The sequence below is a fragment of the Muntiacus reevesi genome, unplaced genomic scaffold (assembly GCF_963930625.1).
Source record: "Muntiacus reevesi unplaced genomic scaffold, mMunRee1.1 SCAFFOLD_115, whole genome shotgun sequence".
NCBI classification, from domain to species: Eukaryota; Metazoa; Chordata; class Mammalia; order Artiodactyla; family Cervidae; genus Muntiacus; species Muntiacus reevesi.
Window position 1 is genome coordinate 17369 of NW_027077863.1, and position 12704 is coordinate 30072.

The 12704-nt window shown below is 36.5% G+C and overlaps 1 protein-coding gene and 1 non-coding gene across 2 annotated transcripts in view; both read right to left on the reverse strand.

The window, feature by feature from the left end:
- Nucleotides 1–5753: 5753 nt before the first annotated feature.
- Nucleotides 5754–12704, reverse strand: part of LOC136155196 (exocyst complex component 1-like) — a 94552-nt gene continuing 87601 nt past the window's right edge. The window contains 4 exon segments of the mRNA XM_065917059.1: nucleotides 5754–6417; nucleotides 8039–8122; nucleotides 8124–8239; nucleotides 10459–10642. Of these exon segments, the coding sequence (XP_065773131.1) occupies nucleotides 6304–6417; nucleotides 8039–8122; nucleotides 8124–8239; nucleotides 10459–10642 (498 nt within the window). The 3' untranslated portion in view covers nucleotides 5754–6303.
- On the reverse strand, nucleotides 10200–10272 carry TRNAG-CCC (transfer RNA glycine (anticodon CCC)). The gene has a single exon. It is a non-coding gene; the product is annotated as a tRNA-Gly (tRNA).

The following is a 12704-nucleotide window of genomic DNA, read 5'->3' on the forward strand; positions in this document are numbered from 1 at the left end:
GAAAAGGAAGTAAAAGGAATCCAGATTGGAAAAGAAGAAGTGAAACTCTCACTGTTTGCAGATGACATGATCCTCTACACAGAAAACCCTGAAGACTCTTCCAGAAAAGTACTAGAGCTAATCAATGAATATAGTAAAGTTGCAGGATATACAATTAACAACAGAAATCTCTTGCATTCCTATATACTAACAACGAAAAAATACAAAGAGAAATTAAGGAAACAATACCATTCACCATTGCAACAAAAAGAATAAAATACTTAGGAGTATATCTACCTAAAGAAACAAAAGAGATGGACAGGGAGGCCTGGTGTGCTGCAGTCCATGGGGTCGCAGAGTCAGACATGACTGAGCGACTGAATTGAACTGATACCACTGTAAAACTTTGCAATTTCAGCTGTGGGTTATAGGCCTGTAGCACTGATATTACCTGGGATCTTGCTAGAAATGCAGAGTCTTAGATCATACAAAACCTGCATTTCAACAAGATTCCTGGTTGTTTCATACGTACATTAAAACTGGGGACTTGCAGATGCAGAGGATCCTAGAACATAGAGTTATGAGAATTAATAATCTTACTTCCTAGACACCATTGTATATTTAACCTTCCTGGCATAGCCATTTTTGCTTTCTCAGCACTTTTTCATTTCTTTATATTCTCTAAGTTATCATATGTTGCTCTTCTCATTCCATCTGTAGCACAAAATATTACATATCTCTAAGATCTAGAAAATTGTAGCTGATCAGTCATCCACTGCCTTTTCTGTCTTCATTCAAAATATCTTATTTAATTTTGAAAAGCTGTATTAAACTTAGTTTCTAATTCCTTAGAATAAACAGATACTAACACAAATATAAACTGAGACATATTAATTAACCAATGTTTATCTTTAATAGGAATCATGTACATCTTACTTTCTCAAAATTTCTATCCAGTTATTTAGATAATTTTGTTATGTGACGTGCTTACTTTTCTAGATTCTTTTCTAAGAAGTATTTTGCTATCTGCCTTTTCTTTAAATAAGAGCCATAGCACCTCAGGTAAAATTAACCTTGGTCTGTTAACACAAACATTAGACAGTGTTTGGTCTTTAGATGTTTAAATATATTTATATCTGTAACATTCTGGAGAGGGAGGTCACTGTTGTGTGGAATATCAGCTCTGAAAATACTTGGCTTGAACCTCGAGCAATCCAACCAACCTTGGATCTTCTTTGTCTCCAGATCATCTACAAATGTTAAGGTTTTTTCCTATGTCAATAAAGAATATACACACACATATGAGTTTGATTTTGTTTTTAAATTAAACGTGGAGCTAATATAAAATAAGATTTATAAGGTATGTGTAAGGTATCAAGTATCATAGTACAATGAAATCCATGTAGCCACTGCCCAGTTTAAGTAACATAACATACCTTTCAAATCCTGCCCCTGCTAGATACCATAATCTTCCCTTCCTGCTCCCTAATCACTCTAGAATTTTATGATCATTTCCTTGCTTTTTCTCAGTTATACAACACTTGTAACTCTAAATACTGTTTATTTTGAACTTTTATATTAATAGAATCATATGATATATATTCTGTGACTTTTTTTTTTTAAACCTGACATTATTTTCCTGGTATTCATCTGCAGTAATTTTTGTAGATAAAATTCACTTATTCTCACTACTCTATTGGCAAATACTGAATACACCTTAATTTATCCATCTACTACTAATGGAAAGTTGGATTATTTGCAATTTTTTGCTATTACAACTGTACTGAGGGACTTTCCCAGCAGCCTAGTGGCTAAGAATCCGCCTTCCAATGCAGGGAATGCGGGTTGATCCCTAGCCCAGGAACTGGGATCCCATAGGCCATGGGACCTGAGCCTGAGCGCCACAACTAGAGAGAAGCCCACAGGCTGCAGTGAGGATCCTGACGTAACCAAAAGTAAAATAAATGTCAGAAAAGTGAAGCCGCTGCACTGACAGGGTCTTTGTGTTTATGCATTAAGGACACGAGTCTCTTTATGGCAGTGATTCAGTCCTCACTGAGTACCACTGACTGACTATGTTTTACGATAAATGACATGTAATAATTCTTCCGTATTGATTCTATAAGGACTTGCTTTCATACAAATGACAGCACATGATAAATTTAAGAATAATATTACCACATTTCAACTTTTTGGAAAATGTATTTCAGACTGTTACACAGAATCACATGATCCTCAAAATTCAAGTTTACAACTGATCTTCACAAGACCCTTATCCATATACACAATAGTTATTCAGAAGGAAAAATTCGATACAGTATTTTAGTAGTTACATGATTTGCAACCAATACTGAATTACTGAAAGCCGAAGAACTCTCAATGAATTACATATAGGATAACCATTCTCAAATACAAGAAGCGAGACAATAAAGGAAAATTTTCTGTTCAGTCGTAGAAAAATGATAAAGGCATTTATGATGAGATAAATGCTTTAAGTTAGTACACAACCTACTGGGTGAATAAAACTGCCACACTGGTTGGTAGTTTTCCTCTTGAATATATGTGGTATGGCATCATCCATTTTGGAGAAGAAAACGGCAACCCACTCCAGTATTCTTGCGTGGAAAATTCCATGGACAGAGGAACCTGGTGGGCTACAGTCCATGGGGTTGCAAAGAGTCAGACACAACTGAGCATGCACACATTACCCAATTATCTGACATTAAGTAATACGTAAAATTTCAAGTCGGAGTTCTCAAAACGGTTGCTTGGTATTTTTGAATAGTGTCTGGTGTACTCAGAGTGTTTCTTTTCATTTATCTTTTCTTCTTTTATAAGGTTTAGTGGGACTGTGCAATGCTGGAGCAATAGTCCAGAATGTCCTGAATAGTGAATTCCATTGTAACACCAGATCCAGGATAACAGCGAGCTATCAAACCTTCAAAATGCTTGTACTGGCGAATGAATTCATCCTGCATGGAGTGCCACACCACCTACAAAATGAAAATGAGAGTCGCTAAACTGCAAGAGGAAACAATACATAACAAGAATGTAGAAATACTGTCAAGACATATTCTAAGCATTTAGGATAGCATAATTCACTTTCACACATTGGAGAAGGCAATGGCAACCCACTCCAGTGTTCTTGCCTTGAGATCCCAGGGACGGGGGAGCCTGGTGGGCCGCCGTCTATGGGGTCGCACAGGGTCGGACAGGACTGAAGTGACTTAGCAGCAGGATAGCATAATAGTTAATCACTGTGGATGGTGACTGCAGCCATGAAATTAAAAGATGCTTGCTCCTTGGAAGAAAAGCTATGACAAACCTAGACAACATATTAAACAGCAAAAACTTCACTTTGCTGACAAAGGTCTGTAGAGTCAAAACTATGGTTTTTCCAGTAGTCATGTAGAGATGTGAGACTTGGACCATAAAGAGGGCTGAGTGCCAAAAAACTGATGCTTTCGAACTGTGCTGGGGAAGATTCTTGAGTCCCTTGGACTGCAAGGAGATCCAACCAGTCAGTCCTAAAGGAAATCAACCCTGAATATTCATTGGAAGGATTGATGCTGAAGTTAAAGCTCCAATATTTTGGACACCTGATGTGAAGAGCCGACTCACTGGAAAAGACCCTGATGCTGGGAAAGATTGAAGGTGGGAAGAGGAGAAGGTGGCAGAGGATGAGATGGTTAGGTAACATCATCGACTCAATGGACATGAATGTGAGCAAACTCTGGGCAGTCCATGGGGTCGCAAAGAGTCGGACACGACTGAGCGACGGAGCTGAACTGGGAGAGAGTGAAGGACAGGGAAGCCTGGCGTGCTGCAGTCCACAGGGTCACAGAGTCACGTCTGAACGACTGAACAACAACAGTTAAGAATGTACATCCTGAAGGAAGATTCGTAACTCCTCGAGTGACCTTGAGTATGTTACACCACTCTTCTGTGCCTCAAGGCCCTCCTTATCTGTAAACTGGGTCGTGATAATAATACCTTCCCCACAGGTTCAAATGAGATTAAATGAGTGAATGTATGTAAAGTGCTCAGAACAGTGTTTGACACAGTAATGTTTATTACATTTCAGCTGTTATTGTATCTGTTCCAATAGCCAACACAGATGTGGCTATGCACTACTATGTATGAAATAAGACTAAGGATTAAATGAAACTTCACAGCAGATGAAAGTTTAATTTATCTAAAATTAAGGATGCAAAACACTTCTTGATGACATGGAGAACACCAAGATGAGTCAGACTAATCATGAGCAGTCAAAGGGATCTATAGTCTAGAAGTGGAAACTAAATTGCTGACAGATATAAGCAGAAATCAATACGACACTGTAAATCAACTGTACTTCAGTCAAGAAAAAGTAAACAAATGAACAGTCCCATCAGAAAATAAACCTTAGACAACTATCAAGGCAGAACCTGACACACACACACTGACACGGCAGCGCTGTCAATAGGCTACACTTACTCGACTTGTTTCACATCAGCACAGTGCAAAGGGCTTTATGCACGTATTATTCTATTTAAGTCTCATGACAACCTGGTGAGGGCGGGTACTATGAACGAACACCACTTCTATCTGCCAGTTCAAAGAGTGCCTTCTTCGAGGATTTTTCCTTGTAAATCCTAAATGTCACAAATCTTAAATTCCTAACAGTCAGCTTAAGACTATTTTACTAAACAGCTTTACTTACACTTTTTGCTTCTCATCTTTTAGCTCACAGTATTTCTTCCACTGGGAATGCCACTTCTATTTTTTCTGTTAAGTTAGTATCTGACTTCCAGAGACTAACATAAATGCTTTCCTTCATGAAGCCTTCCATGATGCTAAAATCAAGAGTGATTCTTACTCATCTCTAACTGAGGTTTAAACCTGACTCTATCATACATTAGCTATGGGATCGTGGTCACATTACTCTACCTCTCCAAGCTCTGATTTTCACATGTATAAAATGGCAATGGCAATAATATTAGTGCCCACCTAGAGAGTACAGGTATTATTTCTGCTTTTCAAATAAGGAAACTGAGGCTCAGAGAGGTGAACTAACTTGCTCCAAACCAGGCAGTTTTACCTGGAGGCAGATTATGAACCCATATCCAGGCTCCCATGCTCACAATCACTCCACATTCCATTCCCTTACTACCTTCCAAACTAAAACAAAACACAGAAAGTCATGAAAAACCCGTCCCCAAACAAAAGCAAAACAACTTAATGTCTCAAAATGATACCACAGAAATATAAAATACACAGAGATAGCCATATAAACTTGTATAAATATTCCTTTTTTCCTCACAATTTACTAATCTTGTCTGCATTTTATATGGCGCTTTCCTCCTGCACTAAAATTAGAAAATGTATAGCATTTCTAGAGGAATATTTAGGGGAAAATAGATATATAAAAGGATGTGCAATCTAGGTAGGTTAAGAGAACTAAAGCATACCTGAAGTAAGTTCTCCTCTTCACATAAATGTTTATCAACCTTCTTGTAGAGGTTATCGAGACCTTTTTTCACTTCTTTTCCAGGAGACTCTTTAATAACTTTTCGGAGTTCTTGCTTGTTAAACGCAAGTTGATAGCTCACTTCCTCCTCTCTTATACCCTGTGCCACCCGAGCTTCCACACCTTCAAACAAATGCTTCAAGGAAATGAAAAGAAACAACGGCTAAGAACGGCTCTCACTACCACTTAAATTAAAAAAACAAAAAAAAATCTGATTATAAACTAGTATATATCCACTGTGTAAAAATCAGACGGTGTGTGAAAATATAAAGGATAAAATAATAATCAGCTATTATCACACTACTCAGAGATAAGTACTGTCAAAAGACTAGAATTCCCTCTAGTCTTTTGATGTGTGAGTATGAAAATGAGATTAATTTTGTATGCTATATTTTCCATTTAATATTTGATATGTTTTTCCCAAAGTATAAATTTTAATGGCTGCATCATGTTCCGTCCAATGACTATACTATGTTTATTCATTCCTTCAGTATTAAGTATTTAATATTTTTTACTTTTTCTCTTGAAGTTGGCAAAATCTACTCATCAAAAACAAAATCTATTATAAATACAGCTATAAATAACTTTCATACATAGGTATTTACCCACATTTTTGATGACTGTCCAGCATAAATTTCTAGGACTATAATTCTTCAGTTGAGGAGTGTAATTGTTAAGCATTCTGAAGACTCTTCATATACACAAATTGCTTCCCAGAAAAGTTCAGTTACTTTATATTTCTGTCAGCAGTATATGACACTATTTTATCTTATCATACTATCATAAGCATTATCATAATTAAAGAAAAATCTTTGTCATTTTGAAAAGTGAAAAAGGGGGACTTTCCTGGCAGTCCAGTGGTTAAGACTCTGCCCTTCCAATGCAGACGGCATGGATTGGATCCCCGGTGGACGGACGGGGATGGGGAACTAAGATCCCACATGCCAAGTGGTGTAGCCAAAAAAAAAAGGTAAGAAAGGTTTATTTGTCATTTTATTTCAATATTCTTCAGCTAGCAATGAAGTTTATCTGCTTTTCATATGCTCAGTAAGTACATTCAGAACCCATACCCATTTATATATTGGGATCCTAGTGCTTTCCTGACTGATTTTAAAAAGATCTTTTATATTTAGCATCCTGACTCTTGTACTGTTATAAATATTCTTCTCAGGCTGCCTTTTAAGTGTAAGTGGTTTTTTAACATGTATATTGGCAAGTCTTTACTTGAGCACAACATGATTTAATACTGACAAGTCAAATCCCCTCTCTACTATTCTCTAAAATTTTCTTAGCAATTATTTATTTATTCTTCATTAAATTACTACATTTTTAATAATAATTTTCTAGACAAATCTGTTCCAGATATTTAAATTTTTTTTCTACACAGATTTTAATTAATGTATTTATTTTTCTACACAGATTTTTAATTGGTTATTATAACATATAGGAAACAAACTGTTTTTTGATATATATATATACCTTGACTAGGTTAAAAAACCTACTTTACTTTACAAGATGAAATAACTCCCACATGTCACACACAGGTGATTGTAAGCCCGAGGGCCTCCCAGGTGGCACAGTCACAGACTCCGCCTGCCAGCAGGAGACACAAGAGGCCCGGATCTGACCCCTGGGTGGTAGGATTCCGTGGAGAAGGAAATGGCAGTCCATTCCAGTATGATTCTCTTTCCATATGTCTTTATGTTTCGGTCTTACTGCATTGGCTAGAGCTTCTCTAACAATGTTACATAATAAAGGATTTATCAATGTGTCTGCTCTAAATTTGATTTCAAAGGAAGTTCCTTTATGTTGCAGTTACGCATCATGCAGGCTTTAGGTCTGAGACAGACCCTTTACCCTAAAGGAATATCTGCCTGTTCTTCAGTTTACAAGGCACTGGTTCTGCATTTGAATTGCTGACAACAGACAGACAATTTTTATTTGACTCTAACTTCAAAACAAAGATGACGAATCACACTGTGGACCTAATTTGTTAGAAGGGTCCATTTAAGCTTCTACTATGTTGCAAAGTTCTCTAAAACTACCATTTCTCATGTTTAAAGATCAGATTTGCTCTGGGGAATGACAAGTCAAGAAAGGAAGGATAAAGAAAAGGCAATGAATAAAACAATTTTTTATTTTCTTTTTATCTTGATAGAATTTTCAAAATCTTCATCTGAGCTAGGGATAAAGGTTAGCCATTTACGAGGTAAGAAATGGAAGACTGGTATAATGGAAAAGGCTAAATCTATGGTTAATCCCCCTGCTTTGCTACCTGTCAATTACTATAACTTTTTATTTACTTCCAATTTCTTCATTTGTAAAACAAGGATAATGCTATCTTACCCCACATCATCGTTTACAAGAATTAAAAGAAATAATGTATATAAAACATCTAGCAGTGTCTGAGCAGCTTCAATATCTCAGTCCATCCTTCCTTATCCTCCTGCACCCACCAATGAATGAGCAAATTTAAATGTCTGTTGTGTTACTCACATCTAAACACAGGTTCAAAACCAAGAAAAAAATACTGAATGAAAATATGCTGACATTTAGCTTTTCAAGAGGTTGTCCTAAAGTGTATATGACATAAGACTGAAGGTGATCTGTGTTTTTTTGTTTGGCTTCTTTTTTTTTCAGCTTCTAGACATGAGATTTTCAAACGAGAAAGTGTTGCAAAAATATGGTGGAAGTTTTCCATCATGAGGACATCCCTGGGGGTCTTCTGGCTTTCGTTCGCTACTTTCTCCACTAAAACAAAAATGGAAAAAATGTAACGATGACCTGGTATGAATATGACCACATTTAGCTATGGAAAAATTACATGATTTTTTTCATTTATAACTTTAAGAAGGAAGCACATTTCTGGACTTAATCAAATAAAACATACTGTATTGAAGGATCGACCTAAACCTAAATAAAAAATCATTCTAAAACAGTTATATATATATATATATATATATATGGCTAAATTTGGATTCCTATTTCACATCTTTTAGCCAACCAAATTCTAAATTGTTCAAGTGCTTAAAATGTCAAAGGCAAATAAATGAATGCAATTGTAAGTACTAAGAAAAATAAACCTAATTAAAGAAATAATTCTGTGGTAGTACGAACTTTCTAAGAATGGCCCAAAACTGAGAAGTCATAAAGAGAAAGATGAATAAACTTAACATATAATTTGGAAGCTCTTACACAGTAAAACATACCATAAGCAAAACTGAATTATATCCTTCTAGGTTAACAAAGGATAACAAGACTGATAATACCGAGAAATACTGGGTCTTGAGGCAGATGTGACAGAAACTTTCACCAAACACTCAAAGGACCAAACTGGTATAATCTTTCTATGTGGTTATTTGGCAGAAACTCAACAGACACAAAACTTCTGACCCAGGAATTATTTCTAATAACTGATCCTAGGGAAATCATTGGACAATATACAGAAATATACAGAAAACTGGAAACAAACCAAATGCCTGTTAACAGAAGATCTGCTAAGTAAACAATGACAGATGGAACTCTATGTAATCATCAGAAGTGACTACGGTTATCTGTATCAGGAGACAAGGACAGACACTAGAATCACAGAGTCTAGCAGGTTCCAAACAGGGTGTAAGGTGTGAGAAACATTTCAAATTACAGAACACACAATATGTGCATGTCTGTCAGGGAGAGAGATATACTGAAAAGTTCACACAGGTAAAAATTAAATGTTAACCTTTGTATGATGAGATTACAAATTACCTTTAGTTTCTTCTTGATTTTTAAAGTCAGTGTGCTGATTTTGGGGGGTATGTAATGAGCATATACTACTTTACAATCAGACAAAGCAAAGCTACTTTGAATTTTAAAAGAAATATCAACCATATAAACATTCAATCATGTAATTTATCATCTTTCCCCTAAACCTGTTTCCACCAAAAATGTATTATCTCTAACTGTTGAGATAATTCTACTTTGGTCATTTTTTTTAGTTTTAAAAATTCCTGAATTGATGCAGTCAGATCATTTATTTCAAATTAAACACATCCACACTGTTTCTGTAACTTAACTGTGTGATCTGACATAGCTAGATGATGAATTACACTATTTTAGCATTAATTTGGGCTTCCCTGGTAGCTCAGCTGGTAAAGAATCGGCCTGCAATGCAGGAGACCCAGATTCAGTAACTGGCTCGGGAAGATCCCCTGGAGAAGGGATAGGCTACCCACTGCAGTATTCTTGACCTTCCCCGGTGGCTCAGATGGTAAAGAAACCACCTGCAATGTGGGAGGCCTGGGTTTGATCCCGGGGTTGGGAAGATCCCCTGGCTGATTGCACGGCAACCCGTGCCAGTATTCTTGCCTGGAGAATCCCATGGACAGAGGAGCCTGGTGGGCTACAGTCCATGGTGTTGCAAAGAGTCGGACATGACTGACTGACTAAGCACACACACATACAGACATCACTATTGATCAGCTCAAGAAGACTCCTGCTAAAATGCGAATGTAATCCACAAGGTCATTTTTGTGTTTAAAAAATGAATTTCAACTTTGCATACTGATAGCCCATATGAACCCTAAAATATAAGTAGTTCCTGGTAAATACAAAAGGGTTTTACACACTGTTTTTCAAATTTAAGAAATCTTTATTATTATTATTATTTTTAATATATATATATTTTTTTATTTACTTGTGCCAGGACTTCATCGCTGCATGTGGGATCTGGTTCCCTGACCAGGGATTGAACCCAGGTTCTCCACATTGGGAGTGTGGAGTCTTAGCCACTGGACCACCAGAGAAGTCCCAAATTTAAGAAATCTTTAATTTCAGAAAACTTAAAAAAGACTAGAGACTATGGAAAATAATGAACACATCTGTCTCCCAACTTCTAACTTAATCAGAAATAATGAAAACAACTGACCAAAAACACCAGAAATAAGGAAAACCACCACCAAAAACTTCTTCATAATGTAACAAAAGTTTACCATTAACAAATACTCCTCTGATAAGTTTAGTATATGCTTTATCTAGATCTCCACGACACTCAGCATTTTTAAAGATTGATTCTGCGAGTCCAGCAAATTCTTCAAATTCAGCAACAAACGGGAGAATTCCTACTTTACTCTTCTTTGAGATCTTTACTTCTTCCATTTGCCTTATTTGGTTACTCTAAAGTTAGGCAGAAAGCAAGGGAGAAAAATAGCTAAGCAACTTAGAAACAACGTACAATTAAAAGTAAATATATATACCACAAAGGCATGATGTAATTTAATACCTAGAACATTTCGGACATTTACTAATCAAAGATTAACACAATATGGATAACTATGAAAAACTATTTCTAGAGATTAAAAAGTACATAGATATCATTGAAGGAACTAAAATCAAGGGAAAAAATCCAAATTATTCAAAACAAAATGCACTCAAAGCTTGTGAACCTCAGGTCTTTGTTTCAAGTAAAAACAACCAATGAACACTTCTATCATTTATAAAAGGTAAGTATATAATGATTGCCCACTTTGGGGCAGAGCAGATACCAGAGCACACACAGGATCTCTCAAGATTATTTCTGGTTGGTGTCTATATAGTCAAGTTGAGAACCACAACCATTTCCAAATCTCATCAGCCTAAAATTTGTTTGGATAGAGAAGTTCTATGTTTTGGGGGTATGAGCACAGAGGAGAACAGGTACTTCTACTGTGGATTTGCATTATATAGTTTTCCATGTACCTATTAGTCATTCACTCTAAATCAGTATAGCAAAGTACTTGTGTAAGATGGATACAAAGTAACAAATAGACATATAGACAGAATATAGACACTTTGGTTCAAAATAATCAATTATGATTCTGTGTACTTCCAGGGGATCTAGTTCTATTCCCAGTAAGAAGTACATTGCCAAAGTGTTGAATCATTTTCAACTCCTACCTAAAATTTCATTGTGCTGAGATTCTGGGGGTATAACCTGAAAACCATATGACATGTAGAGATTAGAAAAGTAACCGTTCTTTTGTTCAATATGGTATTGGAAGTCCTAGACATAGCAATCAGACAGGAAAAATAAATAAAAGGAATCCAAATTGGACAAATCATTCTAAAACCTGTATGGAAACACAAAAGATCGTAATGCCAAAGCAAGCTCAAGAAAGAAGAACAAAATCAGAGGTATTATGCTCCCTGATTTCAAACTATACTACAAAGTTACAGTCATCAAACAATATGGTACTGGTACAAAAACAGACATGTACATTAACAGAACAGAGCGCCCAGGAATAAACCCATCCTTATACGGTTAATTAATCTATGACAAAGAAGGCAAGACTATACAATGAGGCAGAGACACCCAGATCATACCATTTTCAAAGGTTAAAGGGTACAAAACCACATCACTGTAGTGTGAGGAATCCTGAAAAGCAAAGTAAATGCAGGTAAGAAATGTACTGGAGTGCAGTGTCCAGCTTGGTAGTACTTGATATGTTTCTAATTTTATCCCTAGTTCTTGGCAGGCTAATCTTTTTAGCCCCGTTCCTTGAAGAACACTTTGGGCTTGGCCACCAGATGAAAGTACTAAACTCAGATACCATCTATTCCACTTTCTGCAGTTGTCTGACATTCATTCTTTGGCTCAATACACAGAGAACCATTCACTACTCTTTCAAGGTATGCTTTAGGTCCAGATCTTGTCCCAAGTACCAAAAACATGTAACACTTACTGAGCACACACAACTGACGACACTGTGAAAAGACTTGATTTAAATTAAGAAACAGATTGATGATAACCAACAGAAGGAACCATCCTCTTCCCTTTAGTGACAAGGTCCATCTTTTAGAAATACATGCAATTTAGGGAAAAAACACGACTTTATACCTTTGTCTAGGTTAATTTAACTAAATTTCTTCACTTCCCAGTTTTGAGAGGAACACGAACATTCTTCAGCAAACTATTACTAATTACCACTATTGTTCCCTGGTGACTCAGATGGTAAAGCATCTGCCTACAATGTGGGAAACCTGGTTTCGATCCCTGGGTCGGGATGATCCCCTGGAGAAGGAAATGGCAACCCACTCCAGTACTCTGGCCTGGAAAATCCCATGGACGGAGGAGCATGGTAGGCTACAGTCCATGGGGTCGCAGAGAGTCGGTCACGACTAAGCGACTTTACTTTCACTTTCATTACTGTCATCATCATCATCATCATCATCACCATTACAAGCAATTAGTTACAAGCTC